The sequence below is a fragment of the Truncatella angustata genome (genome assembly GCF_020726525.1).
Source record: "Truncatella angustata strain MPI-SDFR-AT-0073 chromosome Unknown BKA67scaffold_3, whole genome shotgun sequence".
In the NCBI taxonomy this organism is placed as follows: Eukaryota; Fungi; Ascomycota; class Sordariomycetes; order Amphisphaeriales; family Sporocadaceae; genus Truncatella; species Truncatella angustata.
In genome coordinates this window covers 1,012,756-1,035,371 of record NW_025763383.1, presented here as the reverse complement: position 1 = coordinate 1,035,371, position 22,616 = coordinate 1,012,756, and the positions used below count along the sequence as shown (strand labels likewise).

The 22,616-nt window shown below is 49.7% G+C and overlaps 9 protein-coding genes across 9 annotated transcripts; 3 read left to right on the top strand and 6 right to left on the bottom strand.

Annotated features, from left to right (window-relative positions):
* Positions 1-1,365: 1,365 nt before the first annotated feature.
* On the bottom strand, positions 1,366-2,470 carry BKA67DRAFT_534169 (Intradiol ring-cleavage dioxygenase; the record flags this gene model as incomplete). The annotated part of the gene is made up of 3 exons (XM_046099820.1): positions 1,366-1,691; positions 1,742-2,050; positions 2,101-2,470. 3 exons carry the CDS (start codon positions 2,468-2,470, stop codon positions 1,366-1,368), a joined length of 1,005 nt encoding a protein of 334 aa, XP_045959504.1.
* A 1,629-nt stretch (positions 2,471-4,099) lies between these two features.
* BKA67DRAFT_559969 (gibberellin 2-oxidase) lies at positions 4,100-5,889 on the bottom strand. The gene is made up of 4 exons (XM_046102428.1): positions 5,280-5,889; positions 4,800-5,229; positions 4,256-4,749; positions 4,100-4,170 (listed from the first exon to the last, which is right to left on the bottom strand). The coding sequence occupies exons 1-3, from the start codon at positions 5,670-5,672 to the stop codon at positions 4,442-4,444; spliced, it is 1,131 nt and encodes a 376-aa protein (XP_045959503.1). The 5' UTR covers positions 5,673-5,889; the 3' UTR covers positions 4,100-4,170; positions 4,256-4,441.
* Positions 5,890-6,354: 465 nt separating this feature from the next.
* On the top strand, positions 6,355-8,254 carry BKA67DRAFT_675253 (major facilitator superfamily domain-containing protein). Its single transcript, XM_046108778.1, has 5 exons — positions 6,355-6,945; positions 7,071-7,184; positions 7,237-7,596; positions 7,653-7,743; positions 7,795-8,254. The coding sequence occupies exons 1-5, from the start codon at positions 6,436-6,438 to the stop codon at positions 8,166-8,168; spliced, it is 1,449 nt and encodes a 482-aa protein (XP_045959502.1). The 5' UTR covers positions 6,355-6,435; the 3' UTR covers positions 8,169-8,254.
* Positions 8,255-8,727: 473 nt separating this feature from the next.
* BKA67DRAFT_559964 (uncharacterized protein) lies at positions 8,728-10,379 on the bottom strand. The gene has a single exon (XM_046102427.1). The coding sequence runs from the start codon at positions 10,224-10,226 to the stop codon at positions 9,114-9,116; it is 1,113 nt and encodes a 370-aa protein (XP_045959501.1). The 5' UTR covers positions 10,227-10,379; the 3' UTR covers positions 8,728-9,113.
* A 599-nt stretch (positions 10,380-10,978) lies between these two features.
* On the bottom strand, positions 10,979-11,851 carry BKA67DRAFT_657183 (ribonuclease-III-like-domain-containing protein; the record flags this gene model as incomplete). The annotated part of the gene is made up of 2 exons (XM_046107072.1): positions 10,979-11,119; positions 11,180-11,851. 2 exons carry the CDS (start codon positions 11,849-11,851, stop codon positions 10,979-10,981), a joined length of 813 nt encoding a protein of 270 aa, XP_045959500.1.
* A 375-nt stretch (positions 11,852-12,226) lies between these two features.
* BKA67DRAFT_559961 (histone acetylation protein-domain-containing protein) lies at positions 12,227-14,410 on the top strand. Its single transcript, XM_046102426.1, has one exon. It carries the CDS (start codon positions 12,484-12,486, stop codon positions 14,239-14,241), a length of 1,758 nt encoding a protein of 585 aa, XP_045959499.1. The 5' UTR covers positions 12,227-12,483; the 3' UTR covers positions 14,242-14,410.
* On the bottom strand, positions 14,364-15,970 carry BKA67DRAFT_230298 (D-isomer specific 2-hydroxyacid dehydrogenase). The gene has a single exon (XM_046095625.1). The coding sequence runs from the start codon at positions 15,701-15,703 to the stop codon at positions 14,486-14,488; it is 1,218 nt and encodes a 405-aa protein (XP_045959498.1). The 5' UTR covers positions 15,704-15,970; the 3' UTR covers positions 14,364-14,485.
* Positions 15,971-16,238: 268 nt separating this feature from the next.
* On the bottom strand, positions 16,239-17,999 carry BKA67DRAFT_534163 (ankyrin repeat-containing domain protein; the record flags this gene model as incomplete). Its single annotated transcript, XM_046099819.1, has 1 exon — positions 16,239-17,999. One exon carries the CDS (start codon positions 17,997-17,999, stop codon positions 16,239-16,241), a length of 1,761 nt encoding a protein of 586 aa, XP_045959497.1.
* A 1,874-nt stretch (positions 18,000-19,873) lies between these two features.
* On the top strand, positions 19,874-21,032 carry BKA67DRAFT_657179 (Pyruvate/Phosphoenolpyruvate kinase-like domain-containing protein; the record flags this gene model as incomplete). The annotated part of the gene is made up of 5 exons (XM_046107071.1): positions 19,874-20,134; positions 20,194-20,246; positions 20,308-20,675; positions 20,731-20,862; positions 20,938-21,032. 5 exons carry the CDS (start codon positions 19,874-19,876, stop codon positions 21,030-21,032), a joined length of 909 nt encoding a protein of 302 aa, XP_045959496.1.
* Positions 21,033-22,616: the final 1,584 nt, after the last annotated feature.

The window sequence follows — 22,616 nt, the reverse complement described above, 5'->3', positions numbered from 1 at the left end:
TTGCAACTGTGAGGTTCTCGCCGTTGACAATGGCCTCAATCATTGAGTTCAAATCAGCCCACTTGTAAGAGAACAAAGGAAATCTGCCAATTTGTATTTGCCAGGCACATGGTCTAAAGAAGAGCAGAATGCGGAGTCTTCCAAAGACGACAGGAATGCCTGTCATCTCAGACGCTTGTGGGCAGTTGATCCCAGTCGTTTAGATGATCCGTGATATTCTGCCATCAGTGTTGACATAATAAATCCTTATTCCAAGAATTTATATATATAAGCTCTATAAATAGGTCCAGCTAGAGACTACAAGCCTACGGTTACAACCTGAGCACGACTTCGGCGGCCTCGGAATGGAAGAACATCAAGCTGGTGGCGGCATTGTAGTGCTTCTCCCTGGCCGGATGAATGACCAAGGCCCGAACAAGTCCGAGATTGGGTGTCTCCATGAGTTCCTTGCAACCTTCATAGTTCATATCTCGTATCTTGATTCGATCTTCTAGAGTCTCCACTGGTTCGAAGTCAGCGGCTCCAGGATTGACAGCGAGCTTCATTATTGAGGCTTCGGGTGAGGGGAGCGAGTTGATAAATTCTGTGTAGTTGTATAAGGGGTCCTTATAGCCTGGAGCAAGTCGAGATATGTACAGCGTTCTAAAGGGGCTGCACTTCAATTGGCGCGAGTAGCAGTGGCTTCCATATAGTTCAATTTCTAACTTGGTGACAGCAAGCTCCTTAATAGTGTCTAGCAGCACCTTCATAGGCAGCCTTCCTCGGAAATCTGCGTCAGTGAATAGAGATTTTTTTATCGCTAAATCGGCGAGAAGTATGATATGGGCGTAGCGAGGACCTGTACTTTATTAGTGTATTATATAGGAGGATATAAGGTGCTTAACATACCAGACTTGCTTCCTGTGATTTTGACGATGTTTTCTCTAGGTATAGATCCATGATGATTGAACGAGAAGAGTCGAGAATTTCTGTTGTTGGCGTTAAAATTTATGTGGCCGGATATTCCTCTTATAAATTTGATGCAGTGTAAGGTGGAAGTAAACCCTGTAGAGCCATGAGTCTCAGGAGAACAAGTGAGGAGATCCGACCAAACCGTGCAGGCTTGCAGTGAATTGCTGAGACACTGCTTGATCGCTAGGACATTGAATATATATAATAGGGATATAGAGATAGAGTGTGTGTGTACTATCGTTTTGCACAAGCAACTTATGAATTGCTATTTGTTACTGCTTAACAAATGCTATGTACAATCTGCTAAATACCACTACATCAGAAATAAAGTTTCGAGTCATTCTTAAACATAAAGCCGCCGTATGAGATCAATAACATCATTTACAGGCCTTGCGACATATACTGCGTCCACAGTTATGCGGGGCCGTTGTAGTGTGCAGCCGCGTGGGGGTTGATGACCTTGTTGGGGTTGACGCCAACAGTGGCCCAGCCAAAGATGCCGTCTTCGACGGAGTTGCCAAGGTAAACGTAGTTCAGAACTGGGTCAGAAGTGGCAGCTTCTTGAGCCATGATACCGTCACGAGCGTTCACGGTGAAAGCCTGAGTGTTGGTGTTGTAAGGAGCAACGGTGTCAACCTCCTCGTTCAACGACTGGTCAAAGAAGAGTTGACCGACTTGAGCGACGTGACCACCAGCGATCGTGCCGTTGGCGAGAGTTGTAGCGCCGATATGTGCCATGACTGAAGTTATGTCAGAGTGAGGTCAATATAGATCAAGAGCGGCTACTTACTATGAATGTGGACGGCACGACCAGTATAGTGACCAGGCACGATAGTATCGAAAGAGAGGACACCATCGTCGTCACTATACTGGATACCACGGAGAGCCGTGTTGTATGGAATAGTAGGATCGTTAGTATTACCATTGCCACGAGCGCTGACACCGCCGTAGACACCAGTGGAGTTGCAGTACCAAGCTTCGAGGGCAACGTTAGAGAGTGGCTCGCAAGTAGTGGTGTCGATGAGTTGAACGTCAAAGGTCAATGGGACACCCTCTTCGCCATCGGTGATGTCCTGGCGGACAAGTTCGCCGGAAACCCCTTGAAAAATGTTAGAGGCATCATAGCCTACGCGTGATGTAAACACTCACAGTAAGGACCCTCAGTAACCGTGGGCTGAAGGATGCAGGAGTTGTCAGAACCGAAAATTTCCTCCGGGGTGGAGTCAGGGGTGACGGTCTTGTTGGAGTGGTGGTTGGTGGTTAGGACTTCTTGGAAGGTGCGCTTCTCCATGCCCCGCTTCTCACGGAGTTTGTCAAACTTCTCCATACGAGCAGAGACCAACTTGTGGTCACGAGCCTTGATTGCACCCTGGCATGGCTTCAAGGAGCGGTATTCGGGATGGGCTTGCCAAGCAGCGCTCCTTTCGATCTCAGCTTGAATATCAGAGCCGGGATGTGCCATGACGCCTCCCACAAGAGAGGTTGCCAAGAGGGCAACAACGGCGAAGTAGCGAGCCATTACTGATTGACACGTTAAAATATTGGTAGATGGCTGATGGGACTGAGATGAAAGTAGACTGGCTGACTATGGCGTGGTGCAAGTCAAGTCTCCGAAGAGTAATCGAGCCTCTTATAGTCATCGTCTTAATCATCCGCAGACAACGGAATCAACACGTCTTACTCACCGAGATTCTAGAACCTCTTGGGTATCCAGTAGCATGGCATGATATTGTAACCCCATCGTCGTAATGGGTCGCCAGTAGGTTACGGTCAAGCTGTAGCGCATCCGCCTTTCTAAGAAAAGAAAAACAAGGACCATAGGCTCATACTCTTGATTGCCTTCCTGTATAGTCGAACTCCGGGCTCTTAGGCTGTTGAGACATCGCCTCAACATAAGAGCCGAACACAATGTTCCTTCGAGGCTTGTGTTTCGCCGCGTGAGACACGGTCCGGTCCAAGCACCGTAACCAAAGGATAGTGCATGGACCTCAAGAGACTAAAAGTGTATCTCCGTTGACGTGCATACATTTACCGACATGTTGTGCTGAACATTCGGGCCTCTTTGAAATACTTCATGTTTGATTGGTTTGGATGGTGCGACTTGACTATTCGAGTCAAGTCCCGCGTCTGGGGTAAAGCTTGGGGACTGACGCGTCCCCTCTTGGCGTGATTAAAAAAGGCAGGACAACACCCGTTGTTAATTATCCGGCCTGGCCCGTAATATTATACTGCTCCTATACATCTTGGCGTCGAGTGCATGGAATTACTTATGTCCTATCGATCACTGAGACATATCCTGAGAGTGTGAACCCTGCCAAATGAACTTACCTGCAGCATTTGCCATGCTTTACCATATTTCTCTTGATAGTCAAGTGGTAAGCGATATACATTGGCAGCAGGAACAAGTACTGGCGACTCATACAATATAGCTGCTTTACACGGATGGACACTAGTCATTTTGGTACCCTGCTCAATGAAGGAGGTCATCTAGAAGAATGCATGCTCATATATCGGTGTTCCGCCGCGGGCAGCTCCCGGGAGACAAGCCAACTCGTCACCAACACAGAGCTGTGAAATCATACTACACGCAAATGACCGGCCACATCGACTGAAAGCTCTTAAAGAAAATTTCGGATATTCCATAATTTATCAGAAATCAGCGAGCTGTTTTTTTGATTAGGGGTAACGCCGATGGTTCCGTTAGCATGGGCAACTTGCAACCAGAATTCGCAGACATCGCATCACGAAATAGCTGTCGGGGTTCCTAAGGACTGTGAGATGCTCAGACGAAGCCTTGACGTCACCAGTGACTACTTTGTTAAGAGAAATCTGCGGGGAAGTCGGCAACGGACCGCTTGGCCATGTGCGTTCTGATGACCTGACGTGGCTCTTAGATGACCCAACATTCATAGAACAAGGCTCATTTGTACGGTGAACGAATAAGCCTGACGAGATGTGAGAGCCCCAGCCTGGCAAGCTAACGGCACTAAAGCTCACATGTCACATGAACTCGAATATCGACTAATCTAATCGGAATAACGCAGCATATCCGCATCATACTGTTGGATGTCTACGTGTTACTTTAGTGAGTTGCGAGATTATTCCATGTTATCTTGGTAAATCTGTATTGAAAATAGTGAATAGTTTTCCATAATTCTTGTCTACGCTACCGGTCGAGTATCTCTTCATGAGATCTACCGCTCGCCATGATGCGCTACACTCGTAAGTCTTTATGGGTTCTCTGATATGTAGATTTATGCGCACGCGAATTCCAACACCTTCGAACTCGTCTAATGGCAATGACCAGTCACACTATGTTCCTTTAGCAACGCTGAGGATCATCTGCCATATACCCAGGATGCTCAAATTGGATCAAACATGCGAACTCGTCTCCTTTCCACCAGTTCAGAACTACAAGCTACGGCAAGACCACGAACTGAGACCAACATCATCAGTCGTAATAGGCTGACTCAAGATGACTACATTGTACTCAGTCGTAGTAGTTCTGAACCTTCAGTCCTTTGTACTCGAACGACGTGCCCTCACGTTTGTCTAGGACGGTCTTATGATGTACATCCTTTACGCGAGCTCGAACATACTCGACACCAGACGGAACTGGTATATTGACGTCCTTATCCTCCTCGGTCAGTAGCCCGAGTCGATCTAGTACAGGCGATGGGACAGGTCGCATTGGTGTATGGTCTCCAGGCCGACTGAAATACAGTAACCCCAGACGTGAGATATTGATCTGGTCCTTTGGTGGCGTTACTACGCGGTGGATGGTCGACTTGATAAATCCTAGACTGGTATTAGCCACGAACTTATGGTTATTGAGGTGAGCGGCTTACCTTTGGTTAGGAATGAGAGAGTGTCTGCAGCGTTGCAGGTGATGCCGCCATCAACAGGTCGAACATATTTCCAATCGCCTTCGGGTGTACGAATCTGCAAGCCAGCAACATGTTGGGAAAACAACAAAGTCAAACTTCCGAAGTCTGTATGGCCGCCTTTAGAGTAAGCCTGTGCCCTTTCCCATTCATCCTGTGTCCTGGCGTTGTAGATCATGTATCGCAAATGGTCGTCCGAATCCTCATCATACGCGTGGGCATCTGACAGATAGTTTTCAGGTAGCTCCAGAATGATTGAGATCAAAACAAATAGCTTGTTAATAACTTTCTCCCACAGATCGCGGTGGAACCTCGCAATCTCATCCCAGTTCTCCTCTACTACTTGGTGCTTGCCTACATTCGCATATGCTGGCGTAGCTTTCGGCACATTCAGCTGCACAATGTTAGCTGTGGTATCAGTCGATAAATACAAAACTCAAATACCATTTCAATGTTTTCTTTCACACCGGTATCACCGATCCACCGCGAGTTTTCGCGATACCCGAAATATTCGCCCTCAGCGAAGTTACACGGGAACCTGCGTTTCTCCTCAATTGGTTCCTTGAAGAAGGTATTGCCAATGCTAAATTGACGAAGCACGCGTTCGTCGTCAATTCCTGTGTTGACGACTGACCAAAAACCAACCTTGGTGACTGCTTCATAGAGTTGATCAGCTAGTTCGTGCTTGCCGCCTGGCTCATCGAAGCGCGAGAGGTCGATCTTTGGCAGGTCGGCCCAGTCAAGCTTCTCCGACGTTGGTTGTGGTCGACTCCATGGCTTTACAAGAAGTTTCCTGGTCGGAAAGACAGCGGTTTCATCAAGGGCAATAGGAGCCATGGCAATTTTCAGTTTTATAGATTGACGATGCGACGTATTGGAATCCCTAGCGGATCAACCGACGCGGTCAGAAGGCGGGAACAATGTTTATAGCAAGAGCTCCATGTGAAACTGCTTGGTGAGGGGATAGCTAGCGGGCCGTTAGAGTTGGAGTCGTTTTGATAGTCGGTAGAGCATCCCGAAGTATGTGATTGGTGTTTATTCTGATTGGTTGGCGTACTATGGCGTGCTCCATGCACTAAATGCGTGCTTGTCGCCCATGGTTTAATAGGTCAATATCAGCCTTAAAGACTAATACTCGGCCGACTCAGATGAATCGGATCCATAAAAGGCTCACCTTGGCCGACTACCGATTGCGTTATACTTGCATGGTACGGATCCGTAGAGATCAAGTCTGTAATTGCCCCAACCTTATTGCCGTTTAATAGTCGGGATATGGGTATTAGTGCCCATAATTGCCGATCAGTTTGCCCTCCCCTGGGAGTCAAGTTGCTGTGTTGCCTCTGTTCAGTCCCATGTCCTCGGATGCTAACTTGCGACGAGCATAACGACGTCATACTGCCAGCGATGTCGTGATGGGCAGTGGATTGTGGCGATATAATGTCAATAGAATAGTATCCACAGCAGCATATGTAAATAGACCGAGCCAACCAGGTTATACTTGTTTCTCCCTCCCGCAACCGGCAAAAAGAAACTATCTCCTTGAGCGTCTACTGCTCCTGAGGATCTTTTCCTTTACAAGATATATACACGACCAGGCCCGATGATGGCCGATAAAGCGCAGGCCAAGTTGTCAGCTAATGACGTCTCAGCTCCTGCACCTACGGACGAGTTTGCTGTATCATCCGACTCCGAAGTTTCTGAAATCGACAGGGAGTTCGAGAAGAAAGTGATACGAAAGATTGACTGGTGGCTTGTCGGGTTTTACTCCTTGGTCTACATCTTCCGAGTTATTGACTCTGCCAACTACTCAAACGCAGCTATTATCAACCTCGAGAATGGGACCGGTATCAAGAAACAGCTTGGCCTCAACGCCAGTCAGTGGGCTTGGACTCTGTCGATCTTCTCATACAGCTACTTGATCTTCGAGCCCCCGAATACGCTACTTATGAAGACCTTCCGGCCTTCGCGATGGATGTTTGTTCTTATCCTTGGCTGGGGTATCTCAGCATGTTCTTCCTCAGCAGTTATGAGCTTCAACGGAATGATGTGTGCCCGATTTGCGATCGGCTTGGCTGAGGCAGGCTTCTTCCCTGCCGTACTGTTCCACGTGGTGAGGACTACCGCCAAAGGACGGTTGATAAAGCTGGCTAATGATGTCTCTCCAGAGTAGCACCCGTTCACAACAACCCCGTGAGAGCGGCGACGGGTCGTAATGAATACTAACTTGCGTGGTAGATGGCGTTCTGGTATAAGCCGAAGGAGCTCCCCCAGCGCGTCGCAATATTCTACTCGGTAGGCCAGCTTTCAAGCGCTTTGAGCGGACTGCTAGCATACGCGATCGGGTTCATGGTAAGTCCATTGCCACCAAGTCATCCGCCATCCAGCTTAATTTCATCCCTAGGACGGCCTTGGTGGTATTCCGGGCTGGCGCTGGCTGTTCCTGCTAGAAGGCCTTCCAGCCATCATATTGGCTTTCATCGCCCTTTTCTGGCTGCCGGACTATCCTGAGACCTCAAAATTACTAAGTGAAGAGGAACGCGAGTTCCTACGTGGCCGACTCGGCAAAGCTGCCCCCACAGGAAAGAAAGGTCACTGGGACTTCACGACGCTCAAGGTGCTTTTCAAGGACCCGTCTCTGTATACATTTTCCATATTTTGGATTTGCCACGGCATTGGCGGGTTCGGTGTCGGCTTCGCCCTGCCGACCGTCATATACGAGCTTGGTTTTACGACAACCTCGAAGTCTCAGCTCATGAATATTGTAAATGAACACTCCCAAATGAGTGTCCAAGGAGTTACACACTGACACATAGACAGCCTCCATATGTCGTCACTTTCCTCTTTCTCAATACCGTGGGATATCTTCTGCATAAGAAGATCATCAGACCTTGGACGACAGCTGTGGCCAGTACGTTCCATATTACACCATTTCGCTACGATCTGAGCTAATTATCGGTAGTCGAATCCACTACAATTATTTGCTACATCATACTTATTACGGTTCCTAACGCTGTTGTAAAATACTTGGCACTCATCGTAGCAGTATCCTGTGCCGGATCAGCCTATCCTGTTATCTGGCCGGAACGCATTCGAGCTATTGAAGGTACAGTGGCGGCTGGGATTGGCATTGGTTGGACCAACGCGATGGCGCAGTTCAGTGGTATCGTAGGTCCGCACGTTTATAACACGAATTTCGGGCCGACGTATCGTACTTCGTACATCATTTGCTTGTGCTTCCTCATTGGCTCTATATCAGGTATACTGGCCTCATGGACGTTGGTAGGAAGGAAAGATCGGAGGGCAGCTGAACCTTTGGGGGAACGAGCTACCTAGAAGATATACAAGAGGACGTGTTCTGTGATTATCCATCGGAAAGAAAACCTAGTAACCTATCGCAACCAGCACAGGCATGATGATACACTCCTGTCGTACCTGTTTTGGTGTATCATGTTGCAACTTGGTTCCCGTTCCTGATGACCTCCAGAAGAACCTGATTTACGCCCTGCGATAATCCATCCGTGCCAGGGTCACTCTTCAGATTCCATACAATCAATCACAAGTCGACCACATTGGGAAGCTGGATCCTCATCCCAGTCATTCATTTGCGGAACATATCCCAGTCGAACGCCGTATCACCATCCTGGGCAGGGAATAATAGATCAATTGCAGCTTCTTGTAGCTTCTGCGGCATGTAGTAGGAGCAACTAGATGGCCAGGGGAAGCTGCACGTTGCGGCCTGAGGACACTGTTGTCAATTATAGCGATGGGCTCCCTGTTAGTGGCCAAAGCCATCTGGTTTATGGGTTAACCCTCTACTGTGGAGTTATCTATGCTAGTTCGGCGTTGAAGTGTGAGATCAGTGTGACGTATAGACCTGAGATTTCGGAGCGTGTTGAGCTAACAGACATATCTCTTAGTCGAGAGTAGTAACGAGACGATGGAAGACAGTCAACTACGGAAGTTTCTTATTGGCAAAATTGTGCTCTTTAGGCTAATAGCAAAACTTTTTGTGAAGGTGCTTACTCATTTCCTCCCAGAATCCCCTGAATATTCCGATGAGATTTGCCAGGTCAGTTGTCGAGCTTCGCTGTCCTCTATACATGCTGCGGACGAAAATATCAGGGTTATAGAGAAAACACCCGCATATTCCCTTGCCATTCGGGTGGATTGTGAAACCTCTTATAAATGTCATGTATGGCTGCTGTATTGTCCCGTGTATCGTGATATCTGAGAGCTATCTGAGAGCCTGGTGCCCAAGTATGGAGTCCTGGTGTTGTCCTATTGTAGCAATGGCGTTTGCTCATTATTATCTCCCTGCTCTTGGTCTCCTTCCTGCTCTTCTGTTCCATCGGGATATCTCTCGATTGCCTTTTCCCTAAGCACCCAAGCAGCACATAAACCCGCCCCAGGTCCAAGGAGGATCGAGAGCCCCAGAAACGCTAACGTGACAATAACTCCTGCCTCGACCAAGATCCAGTATACCACTGTCAGCACAATGATGGCGAAGTCGATCTGAATGAACCGAATAGTAACACGAGTCATCTCCTTGCGATCCTCATGGCTGAATAAGTTCCATATCAGCAGGCCATGCGCTAGCACGGAGCATAAGACCGGCACAGCATAGATTCCGACAGTGGGCCATCGCCGCGACTCAAGGTGATATGGCTCGGGGTCGACAACGGAGTTGACTCCAACTATCTTGACCGCGTATCGAATGGCAGACACCCAGAGCGGGAAGAAGAGCCACACAGCGATACTGATCGGACCGTTCACCGCTAGCATGACCACACTTGGCACCACGAATCCAATGACCACTGCAACCGGGATGGCCCAAACTTCAACCTGACTAGACAGACACCGGACCTGACGGTCGATATCAGAGTCAGCTTCCCTGATACGTTCAGCTCTACGCGACTCTCTCGCAGCCTGGACATCCTTTGCTCTCAGCAAGAAACTCGGCACAATGAGCAGATCCCATACCAAGGCGCCACCCAGCAAGTTGAATACCAACCAGGGGATGGTAGGTTTGTAGATGACCCGGCTCGGCTTGTTGCAAAGCCTTGCGGACTCGACAAGATTGGTCGCCAGCAGAGCCGACACAAAGCTGAGAATGACGCTCATGCGGGCGAACGAGCGGGCCGATGCGTTGGCGAACTGGAAGAAACTGATGAGAAAGCAGGTTGGCGGACCGATGACAGGTATTTTGGAGAGTGCGTGTAACCGCGAGTGCGCGCGACACTGCGAATACAGCGCGGGGATGTTGTAATCGGAGTGAAGCACAAGCATGACGACACCCAGGATTGCGAGGAGCAAGGGAACGACGAGCAGCCATTGTAGGCGGACCCGCAGGAGGACAGGCCTGTGTGTGCGTTTCTGCAGTGCTTGCTCCATGATGCTGGATTTTTGACGAACTGTATTGTGTCCACGGATTGTGAAGCTCACGCGATCATCGTCGGGACAATATGAAATGAGGTCAGATGTTGCAGTAAATGGTTTTCCGTATTGGGCCAAGCGCCGCGCATGGAAGGCGAGAGCGGACCATTGGCTCCGCACAAAGGATGCTACCAAAGCCTTGCATGGTACATTCCAAGAGCCGTAACGGTCGTACTTACTTCAACCAGAGAAGATGCTTGTTGCTCAGTGTTTTCTTCATAGAGAGCCCGTCACAGGGACATGGCTAGACACGGGTTAGTGGTTACGATGGCTCAAATTTATGCCTCTCTTCAAAAAATCACCATCTCCATATCGCTCGGAGTTTCTTGATACGCAACATTGCCCGGTAGCGATCCGATCTTTCCCACATGCTCACGGTACTTGGGAAGACAATTGAATCATTGTCGACACAAACGAGGAAGCGCATTTTGTCGTCCATACGGTCGGTCACATCGAGTCGCAAATTTCCCCAAGTGTATCTATTACCGGTCTTGGATCTGCAGGTTGTTACAAATGCCACTGGCAAGCCCTTCCTCAAACATTTTGCAAGGGAAGTCTGTTGAGAACTTGTGCACTGTTCACGTGCAAGTATTTGGTTCTTGAATATACAATAGCCTGCTTGTAGGCCTTATCGTCTATGCCGTTTGACGATGTACATCCTGTTGTACATAGTAATACACGGGTCCTGGTCTGGTCCTGTCCTCTATTTTCTACCGAAGCTTCCTTATTATGCGCTCTCTGACAATTTTGCTGGCGACCTTTCCGCCGTGTTGTAGCGCGATAGCTCCAATGATGGCATATAACGCTCCGGACATGACGACCGGAATGCCGGAGACTTTCAAATTCTCGGGCTGTGAATGGGTTAGCACAACCAAGCCTCCACCTGGATGCACGTCATGTTCTGTACTCACCTTTCTGGGCTTCCACCTGACCACCCGGTTAATGCCCGTCTCCACAGCCAGCTTTTGCATCTTCTTCAGGTCAAAGACGGAATCTGGTAACTGGAAGGCCAATCGGTCCACCCTGTCCAACAGGGCATTCTCGAAAGGCTCCCTCCGGCCCTCGAATGGATCCCTCTCCATAGTCTGGTCGCCCAGAGGTCCGGCGGTCTCGCTCAAAATGCTCTGCATGGCCTCGGTAACAGCGATCTGGCGTCCCAAGTAAGCCAGACGATCGTTGAAGCCCCTACGTCCTTGGTCGAAAGATTTGTGCGTCACAGCGAGCCACTTCAGCTCGTCGGGAAGCAGGCGCTCACCGCCATTGCCGAGCAGGTTGTTCAGGGCGTCATCGAGTTTGGCGGGATCCGTGTTCACGTGCCATACTGAGTTCTTGGGGTCTTTTGTGATGTGTGGAGAAAAAGTTGCCTTCATACGCTCCGGTGTGCGCGCCCATCGAGGTAGGTGGTCTGCAGATTCCGATGCAGGGGCAAGGTCGTCTTGTGGTCGGGGTGTAGAGGTCGAGAAGGGGGATGCTGAGATGAAGGGCCGTAGCAGGGCTGTGCTGCTGGTCGACTGGGCAGATCTGCAGCTCCGGAGAGTCTGTGTGGCGAGCCGCCTGGCTGTACTCGAGACGTTGAGCGACATTGGGATTGCAGACCACGAATTGCCGTCGTGAAGCTGCGATTGGAATACGGCTCGGCTGCTTGGGACCGATCTTGAGCTTTTGCGACAGGGAAATTTTTGGGGGAGCTTCGATTGCAGCACAGCACAGCACAGCAAGCTGATGCGCTGCCACGTGGCGGCGGGCCGCTGATGGGGAGAGCCAGCCGCCAGACGATTAGTGCCATAACGAGAATACGTAGCGAGCCAGCCAGCCAGCCAGACCAGTGGGCCGGTTTTTTTTATTAGTTCACGCTCACTGCTGTGAGCCTGGAGCCTGGAGCCCGTCTTCCTGTGAGCCTTCCCCCGGCCCCACTGCAGAGACCCTTAATTGCGACCCTTGATGATAATTGCGACGCGACTTCTTCCATGCGCGGTCCACAGATTGGTTGCTGTAGTCTAATGTACAACCGTGACTGGACTGTACTGGTAACCCCGTGATTGATTCGTCGGTGAATCTTCACAGCAACTGGGGCGGTTTTTTCTTTCTTTCTTTGTCTTGTTTGTCGTCAAGTAAACGTTGTTTGTTCAACCATAACATAACCATGGTTTGAGGCCAACAACACGTCTGTCTGTCTGTCCGTCAAGTATGGCTCTTCTTCCATGTTCATCATACAATGGCGACCCATAAGTGTTCACTCGAGGCCGGCGCAAACTCCCTCGTCGACGAGTTGGCCCAAGTTCTCCCCAAGGACACACACTTCACTGCCCACCATCTGTCGACACCCCCAACGATCACTGAGCCACTATGCTACCCTCCTGCATATCCAACAAATTCAAATGGCGAGGCGAGAGCTAGGAAGCCACTCAAGACTTACTGCGAAAAACATTTCCTGGCCATTTCAATTCATGCGCCTGCGTCAAAGGCGCAGGTCCTGGCCTTTGCCCTTGAGTTATACATATACACCACGGCTCATTCGAGTATCCTCTTTGTCGCAAAGGCCGATTCCACTGGCTATCTGGGCCTTTTATCACTGCCGAGAGGGACACCATCACCAACACGACAAGTTACCACGGCCTTCATCTCACATCTTGTCGCCAGCCGAACCCGCAAGGGTACACAGTTCGTGGTCAATCTATTTGCCAGGTCGCAATCTCAATATCTATTCCCAGGCAGTGTCAAGAACAAGGGGAAACATATCCTCGACGACAGGGGACTAGTCAAATGGTGGTGTCGGGTTTTGAACCCGTTACTGGAGAATGGACAGGACGGAGAAACAGGGCAGAAGAGCTGGGACAAGATTCACGCATACCTAGTAATTCCTGGACTGGATGAGCATGAGACCCGAGCCTTTCTGCCTCGCACCGTTGATGCATCGAAACATTGGACCCTGGGCCATCCACTAGAGCGCATATCGCCGTACATATCAGACCCTGTGACATATGGAAAAACTATACCAGTACGGTGTCTTATACCTACATACCCAGACGATCCCAAAGCCCGTTTCGTCGAGGAGCTAGAGGAATCTACTTCAGCAAGGGCCAAACTTGCTGGAGGTTGGAAGAGTCCGACGACGCTGGATCAGTTCTGGGAAATGATGGCTTTTCGACAAGAATGCTCCAGTGGAAGAATGACCGGGTTCACCTGGCTTGTCTTTGACCCGCCTTCGTCAAGCCAGCGCTCTGCCGCAACAGTGGGAGCAGTTCGTAGTAGTACAGCGGCTTTCATTCAGAGCCCCAATGTCTCCTTTAATGCGGCGTCGGACTCAACCGTGGCACCTCGACTCCTGACGCCAGAACCCAGCCAGGGACAGCTCGAGTCAATCTCTACGCGACTATCTTCACAAGCCACACCAGCGAGGTCGAGGCTCCGCCAGCTGAAAAAGAAAAAGACTCTCAAAGGACGTATCATTTCTCGTCAGCCAAAAGTCAAGACACAGCAACGCGCTCATTTCCCGAAAGAGACAAAGACTGCGTACTACTACTGGCCCGAAGAGGGACGGGGCCAGGTCGTTCTTGACGATTCTGGATATAATCGTGCAGTCGAGCTTCTATTGAACCTAGAATTCAGCACCCTGGAGCAAGCAACAACGAGCTCTGCTCGATGGACCAAGGAAGTCAATTTTGGAAAGGACTGGGGCCTCCAGGTTTTTGGACGACGCGAGCTTCCGGTTCAACCCATGTTTGGCAGCGCAGGTAGGGCCGTAAACGACCTCTCTAGCATCATTAAGAAGAAGCGACCTGCACCAGGCGCTACTGACACCTCTGGGAACCCTGTTGGTGATCTCGGCGGTCCAAATGTGTTGAGCGCTGGCCTTGTTCGAAAGAAAGCGAAGACAACTTCTGATACGTCAGTGCCCTCGCCAGTTGTCGAAGCTACCCAGGCCAACCTGCTTGGAGCTGGCTTGATCAGAAAGAAGCCGAAGCCAGCGTGAGCTTATAGGCTGCTTTTCGCTGGACAAGAGAGTACTTTGACTTTGGGAATTTGATTTACAGCATTAGGCGTTTACGGTTCTTGAAGGGCCATCCAGAACACTTGAAAGGACTTGAAACGGCTCAAATAGCGGGTTTGAACTGTGAACTGGCGAATCTTTGAATATATACACCTGCTTCGAACATCTATTACATCCCGATCTTGTCGTTCAGATCCAGTGACATGAAACTGCTTTTCAACCTCAATCAACCGATTTTGAGCCATTGCAAGTTATCTGGTGTAATTCTCAGCCACCGAATATTGACTGGCGTAATCGGGTGCTTTCGCCCCAATACTGCCATAATGTTTCGCATTGCCAGTTCCTCAAAACCGATGTGCGTTTCAACCGTGCCTCCCGCGTTGTGGCAAGTCAGCAGTAATTGGTCACCCGCCAATGATCGGAGTCTCTCGTGCACCATCGGCTCGTCCGCGTGAACGTCCAGCGCAGCACTGCTGAGCCGGCCTTGCTCCAAGGCGTTGGCCAGTGCCTCCTCATCCACCAGACTTCCCCGCGCAATATTCACAAACCGTGACCCAAGTTTGAACCACTTGAGACTATCCTCATTGATGAGCGTACCATCCCCCGAAGGTGTACAGAGGACAACACAGTCACTCTTCCGACACAGCTCCTCCAAGTTCCGACAGAATTTCACCCTGAGTTGCTGCTCCAGCTCCGGTGACTTGCGCTCAATATCATAGTACAACACCTCCATATCGAACGCCAACCCCATCTTCTTCGCAAGCTGCTGCCCGATGTTCCCCAGACCTATCAGGCCCAGGCTCTGCGTCCTCAGATTCCGACTCCGGCCCGTCGCGGTCTCGTGACACTCGTTAAACATCTGCCGGTTCCCCGACGCCGCAGAAGAAATACAGTACGGGAGCACCCGGAACGTCGAGATGATCGATGCCACCGCGAAATCAGCCACGGCCTCGGCCGCCGCCAGCCCCCCGTTGCAGTACACTATGCCCCTCTCGCCCAAGAGCCGCGTGTCGGCCCAGTCGAAGCCCGCGCCCGCGCTCGCGAAGACTTGCACCGTGGGCGGCAGCAGGGAGATGAGCTCCTCGTCCCACCTGCCCATCTCGCCGCCCGTGCCCCAGAAGGGCCGGAAGATGGCGTGGAAGTTGCCCCATTTCCGTGACCGCAGGGCCTGGATGAAGGCCGGGCGCTGCCGTTCCGCCGTCGGGGGCCGTACCACGGTGAAGAGGGTGGAGAACTGCGAGTAGGTCTCCGGGTTGTACTTGATCGGGTCGCCGATGTGGAGGACGATGGGCTTCGGACCCCCAGGGGCTGGTGTGGGCGGCGATATGGCGGGCAGTGGCGGCAGTGGCGGCGGCCCTCCTGGTGCGGGGGAAGTTGACCGGGGGGTCGCACTTATGGGTGTGCCCGGGGCTGTGGGCATTGGTGTATTGACGGGTTCAGCCATGATACTTGCGAGAGTCAAGTTACAGGGTCTTTTCTCTCTCTTTCGCGGTTAATTGTCTACGTGTTCTTTGATAAATGGAAAAACCACAAAGGAAAAAGCAATACCAGAGACGAGTGCATGAAGCTTACGAACAGGAGAAGCTGGACCTCTTATGACGCAAAGCCGGCGGGTTGCCGATAACATGCGCCCAATGATGCTTCACCGCCCAACGTCTCCTGGCATCTTACCCTGAAAGAGTTGGCTTCTGGGATACCCAATCAGCTATAAGTGACATTTTCACCAACAACAACAAACCGTCGGTAATATTGAGACCCCGTACTCGAAATGCTTGACCCCTTCGTCTTCCAGTGAATTACAATTTAAACTGACACGCGAATTCCTGCTTGAGTATTTTCGCATAATGTAAGAAGCAACTGAACCACGAGGGTCAGTTTGGGCCTTTTTTTCTTTTTTTTTTTCTTTTTTGGCTGTGCTGTCTATCGCGATCCCGAAACGATGGGCGTTAGATCTTTCATGTCAGATCGCAATGGATAGGTCATTGCGCACTTGCGATAGGACGCTCCTTCAGCTCTCTGCCGTCCTTTTCCATCGATTTGAGCTCATCGTCTGACTTGCGCAATTGTATCCTGTCCCATTGTTGCAGGACGGCGATATCAGCATTCAGGACAACATAATGTATTTGGTTGCCTTCGTCGTCCCAAACCAGCCCGGTGATCTCGGTTTCCCCCAACGCGCCGTGTTCCCTTGTCCATACATCTTCAGATATCAGATTGACGGGACTCCTGAAGGCCTTCTTCGCTGTAGCAATCACCCTTCCCGAATTCGCACCCCTCGTCAACGCCTCGTCAATGAATTCGACCGGGCCCCCATGACAAAGTAGGAGCTCAACCGTGCTGACGTGCCCGTTCCAGACAGTTATCCACAACGGGGTTGGCCCGTTGATAAACTTGCCGGTACCCTTGTGAATGTTTAAACTCCCACCTTGTTCTGAGAACAAAGACTCTACCACCTTGTCATGGCCCGAGCCAGCTGCTGTATATAGGCTCGAAGAGAAAAGAGGCTCCACGTTGCGTGACAGGTGATTGACATCTATCTCATGTTGAGATGATAGGAACCGCGCCATATTATGTGACCCGTGTTCGCAGGCGTGAAAGAACACATCGCCCAAAAGGCTATTCCTTATCTCTTGGAGACTGGCCGTAGTGAGGCGAGATTCCGGACTTAGAGCTATGTCGTGTAGATAGGTGAACGCGGCTTGGTGGTCTTCGTCGTCGCGTTCCACCGCACTCAGAATCCCACCAAGCAGAGATTCTATAGTCTCCGGCCTCAAGGCTTTCCAGTGGTAGCTCCCATCCTCTTCTCGGCTGTCAATATAAGCGAAGAGCGGCTTGAGGGTCGACCATTGGCCCTGGCGTGAGGCCCGTGCAAAAGCGGTCTCGAGGGCGTCCTTTTTTGAATCTGTCAGAGACGCGATATCACCTTCCCAATCCCCGTCGGAGTTCTGGCGCGGGTATCCCCCCACTTGCAACACCAAATCAAGCATCCCGAGCGCCTCATCATTCGGCGTACCAGCCGCAGCCTCAAGAGCTACAGGCGTCGCCAGAGTGGAGGTATTGAGCCCCAACTCCTGGGCCTTCGCCAGGATTGCCTTCGCACATTCAACATTGCCCCCTCCGGCAGCAAATTCGAAAACGCTCGTCCCTGGTTCACCGCCGGGATGGGGTTTCTGTCTGACCGTGATATCGGCGCCTTTCTCAAGGAGATACCGCACCACCTCGGGGCTCTGAGCCTTCCAAGAGGCACGCATGATAGCCGTTCCACCAAGGTCGTCGAAGGTGTTCGCCGACAGCCCTACTTCCTCGATGAAAATCTTGACACAATCTAGGTGTCCGTTACCCGCCGCTGCATGGAATGGAACTAAAGTCTCATCATCGCCTTCGGTTTTGTTCGGCGTAGCTTTCACACCCTGTTCAAGCAAGAATCTGATGACATGAGGTCTTCCTTTGACTGCCGCAGCAAACATCATATCTAGAGCACGGTCGGGCATATCGACTAATAGCTGCTCGAACGCCTTTACTTGGTCGGGCTCGCTGGGGATGGCCCATATCCTTCTTTGCGCAATTGCATCCTGGCCTAGCGAGTCGTACCAGTTCGGATCTGATAGCCACAAACTATTGTAGGGGTATTGATGCCATACCATATCCTCAGGGACACCGGGATCAAGTTCGTGGGGTGTCGGCCAATATTTTTCACCATTGACTGTGATCATTGACATGTTTTTTGGACGAGCGGCCATGGCGTCTAATTCAATAGTAACAGCTTGAATTACAAGGAATAAGTGTACTGCACGCATTACACCGGGGGGGGGCGGTTTGATTTCTCTCTCTCTATATCTAGAAAATCAGGAGACTGAACGATGGGTTAAAGGTTAAATAGTCGACGGTATTTTATTCATGTGGCTGTGTCTCTGCCTGCGCGTCGAAGGATTCATTGCATAATTGTGTCGACTCCACCTCTAGGTTAGGCAGCGTGGGGTCCATGCTGATCATTGCTCTTGTCATTCGGTGGTTCGATTACAATGAGGCTATCACCAAGTGGTGGGCATTGATGTTAATGGAGGCTATAGACTGATCGTCAATCGGCTTTTCCTAACATAAATAGCATAAGGTAGAAGGTCTCTATACTGTACTTAGGACTTCGGCCAATAAGCTAACGACATAATAGCGTCCCAGTTGATTTAGAGGTTATGCAGTCTCCATGAACTTGGTTGATAATGTTTTTCCCAAGCTATTTATCTGCGTTACATAGGATGAACTGTTTAGTACCGCTCAAAAGTATGGATGGGACATGTATACAAGAACGACTAGAATTAGTCAACATGGCAATTTGTCAGCGTCCTTAAGAAGGCAATTGAAAGTCACCGACGAACTAGTCTAACGTCAGACTCTAGCGGATCCTCAGAGACGAGATCACTTAGGCTGAGGTCAAAATAAAGTTCTTGGAGTCATCCTGTGCTTCGCACACATGCAGATCAGCTTTTGGTATACCGGCAGCCGAAGTCCCGCAAGCTCGGAAAAGTAACCTGGAAAGATGCCGTGTCACCCAGTAGCTCGGATGATCATGCAATCTGCCTCGTACGCATGCATGCATGCATCATCGTCAGAGATGCCACGGCTTCCATAGGCCAACACGTTGCCCAATTCCCCAGCGTTTGTGTATTAGGAACATGCTTATCTACCCGATATAAATTTATTTACTGTCATGGCAAAAACTAATGCATGTCCCGGCACTAAGACTCAACAACTCCTTCTCGTCCGCGTCTATGCCTGACTGGGCAAATATGTGGTCCAAGATACCTAACTCCGTAAACCCCTGATCTGTGCTTAGCAATTGATGGCCGACCCACGTAATTAGCTATCTCAGAAGAATACTGCTTGATATCGTAAGTCTAGCGGCCGCGAATTAGGTTTGACCAAAAAAAAAAAAACCCCCCCCTTCATTCTGACTTCGACGATGGCTAGTGTAACTTGCCCAAGTCAGGATATAAAGTAGGATCACACAACTTCAGTTTGCATCGCTAATCGAGCGTACCATGTATATGGACGACATTTTCGACCACAACCATAATCCCATGACACTTGAGGTGCGTAGCCAACTTGATCATCGTGTAATAGTTCGTGATTTTCTAGTTCTGAGGTGCTGTATGCACAGGGTATGACTTATCCAGGTTACTACATGATAGTTCGTTTTAAGAGACGAACTTTATGCAGCCGCTCCGGTCTGTAGCTCCACCGGGCCTTACGTCAGACGGAATAATCACTATACGAAGCCCAGAACGCTGATCATTGATCTAGTCTGCCCAAGGGAACGACCAGGGAGCTGGTATCTTGAATGGGGCTGCTGTACGCAAGAAGTCCAGCTCTTCCGGACTCATCCAAATCCCGGGTATCACCATTATCTCCAGAAGATATATTTTCCCGTAATGACCGTGACTAGGACCATACATCCTTATAAAAGCCTCATAAATTTCTGTACTTTTCGAGTAGTTCCTATCCAGCCAGGCCCTGTCATCCTCTAATCCCAAACTCATCTCGCACCACTTTCACCACATATACACACATTACTTTACTACTCTAATAATATAACGACAACAATAAAAATTATCTCAAGATGGGCTCTCGAGCGGCAGATTTCGACTTTGGTGGTGGTGTAGACAAGGGCATGCTTGCCTATGCTGCCCCTTCGCTCTTCCAGCCTCACAACGCCAGGCAAGCTATCCGTGATGCACACGAAAGGAAAATTGGCCCAATTCTGTGCGTCTACTACGGAATCAGCTCGATTCCTGTTGCAAGATTATTGGCACCTATGGGATTTGACGCCGTCTGGATTGACTGGGAACACTCATCGTGCAATGTTGAGACCATGACGACGGTACGCTACTAATGATCCGGTGCCACTGAGACTATGCATTGTTGACATAAACTCTATAGATAGTACATGAGACGATGTTTATGAGCGGTGGCAAAACGATCCCCTTTGTTCGGTACATTCCCATATTTTGGCCACGGCTGTGTAGCATCGTCGAGCGCTAATTATTGTGTCAGTATCCCTGGCCACGATCACGCAGCCATTAGCTTCGCACTCGACTGTGGTGCCAGCATTGTTGTTCCGCAGGTCGATACCGTCGAGCAATGCAAGCATGTTGTCTCGGCTGCAAAGTATGGCACCAAGCAGAACGGTACACGATCTGCACCTCCTTTCCGCTTGGTTCCCGGCTTGACGGATCAACCCATGATGGGCGACGATCTACACAAATCGCTCAATAATCAGGCTGCTATCATGATTCAGATCGAGACGCTCGAGGGAATCCATAACCTCGACGCCATGTTGGCCGAGTGCCCAGATGTTGACATTGTTTGGTTGGGCTCGCTCGACGCCCGGATCAGCATGAACCTGCCGGGAAACATGGGCAGTAAGTGACTACTACGAATCAATATACGAAAGAAAGCTAAAGATCGTTGCTGCAGTGGGCGGTATGGAGATTGAATGGGTCGAAGCTGAGAAGTTGTTCGAGGAGACATTGAAGAAGCACAACAAGCCTCGAGGTGGCTTCGGTTTCGGTCCAGTGGTTAGGCAGAAGACTGACCAGGGCTATGCTTGTAAGTCATTACTTCTTTCTCTCTATTTTTCTCCCTCCTTTATGATGACTGAAACATGACTAACCTGGGTCGTAGTCATTACTTATGATGCAGATGTGACGAGGCTAGGTGCGATGGTACAGACTCTTGCTCAGACTAAAGCTGACGTTGCTTACTCGGTCAAGAAATAGAACGAAAAGTGGCAAGGAAAGCATGAAGGGCACACCACTGACCTTCTGAAGAATGTAACTTTCGTGTAAAACAAACTCGTGTCACCGTCCACCCTGGGCTAAAGTGGCATTTCGTAATACGAGCCTCACATACATTGATTCACCCCAAATACATCGGGACCACGTTACTGCTGAAGATCGTCCTTGCGGCCTTCTACACTATAGTCCTCCGTGCTAAAAAGGTCTCGGAGCAAAGTGAGACGCTCTGTTTCTAATCACTGGATACAAAATAACTCTGACCAAACGGACAGTTTTATTCCGAATCAAATGATTCAGACATTCTCGGCCGGGCAAATCTTTTTCAAAGTCCGTCGCCGACACTCCATGAAATAGGCATTGGAACTCCTCGAATTTATTAGCAAGACTTATCAGAAAGTCTGAGCATTCGGCAGGGTTGTTCTATTTGATACCTGGAAACAGGTCCTGTATTTAACGCCATGATGGACGAATTTCAGCTGGTGTGGTGGTGATGACAGACCATAGAGTAGAGTGATGAGTAGGCAGCGATGACCTATCCAAGCCAGTCACGTCCTGCTGTAGATGATTTGGCGAGGACTCAAGCCGATAGGCCTGATTTGGTCAGTTTGGAAACAAAATAGACCGTGTCTTCTACCTCTGCGTATCTGTCAAGTGTAAAATTAGATATATGATTGAGATGAAAACGGCGCGTTGCACACTATCTATATCACAAGCGATGCTGAGCCTATCATCATATTCTAGATTTTACTGGGGGAAACATGAATAGTCAAGGTGGGGATTGTCTCATATTGGTCAAGCCGTGGGTTTACTCTGGTAACTTGGCTGTGTTACTAAGTCAGTATGGACGTTGTAATTGATACAACCTTGATAAAAACCCTGAGTTCTTCTGAACTATAAAAAATCGATTGCTAACCTTAGTCAGCCACCAGATACACATAAGCTTGGCGCATCCTTGCGGTGTCCTAAATCACCTAACTTACCAAGTTCACAGAACCTCTCGCAATAGAGACGATGACATATAGGCAGAAGAGAAAACCAGAACCGGTGGACTAAACAATTAGTAGTTGGTATAAATTCCGATATAGCAGGACAGCAGACAGGATGTAGTATACATATTAAACATACTGACATGAGATAAGAGACCGAACGTGCCCGAGTTAATGCCCTAGCGTCACCAATTCGGGCACTGCTTTATATTAGTTGTCCATCGCGAAATTGCCTGCCTTAATATATGGCAATATGCTAACCCCTGGTGACTTCATCAGCATTAGACACCTTGAAATGACATATACATGACCATTCAGGGATTCCTTCTTCGTTAGTTAACAGAACTGTGCACTCAGATATTATCGCTCCAGTCTTCATTCACATATGGTCTTTTGGAGCAAACGAAGCGATACACGCTACAGAAGTTAGAAGTTTCGCCAAAGTACAAAGCGACCAAATCAGCACAAGTTTAGATCATCAGAAATCTTGGAGATGATGAAGTTTGTGATTAACTGTGCCATTATATTCCGATAATCTTGGCTTTCACCTGAGTTCTGGTTTGGTTGTTTGGCTATTACC

Coding starts and splice junctions, on each gene's coding strand:
- BKA67DRAFT_559969 (XM_046102428.1), bottom strand. CDS start 5,672: ATGGCTCCTATTGCCCTTGATGAAACCGCTGTCTTTCCGACCAGGAAA. Junction 5,230..5,279: donor TGAAAGAAAACATTGAAATG/GTATTTGAGTTT, acceptor AACATTGTGCAG/CTGAATGTGCCGAAAGCTAC. Junction 4,750..4,799: donor TCTCTCATTCCTAACCAAAG/GTAAGCCGCTCA, acceptor ATACCAGTCTAG/GATTTATCAAGTCGACCATC.
- BKA67DRAFT_230298 (XM_046095625.1), bottom strand. CDS start 15,703: ATGGCTGAACCCGTCAATACACCAATGCCCACAGCCCCGGGCACACCC.
- BKA67DRAFT_559964 (XM_046102427.1), bottom strand. CDS start 10,226: ATGGAGCAAGCACTGCAGAAACGCACACACAGGCCTGTCCTCCTGCGG.
- BKA67DRAFT_559961 (XM_046102426.1), top strand. CDS start 12,484: ATGGCGACCCATAAGTGTTCACTCGAGGCCGGCGCAAACTCCCTCGTC.
- BKA67DRAFT_675253 (XM_046108778.1), top strand. CDS start 6,436: ATGATGGCCGATAAAGCGCAGGCCAAGTTGTCAGCTAATGACGTCTCA. Junction 7,185..7,236: donor CATACGCGATCGGGTTCATG/GTAAGTCCATTG, acceptor TTTCATCCCTAG/GACGGCCTTGGTGGTATTCC. Junction 7,744..7,794: donor TTGGACGACAGCTGTGGCCA/GTACGTTCCATA, acceptor AATTATCGGTAG/TCGAATCCACTACAATTATT.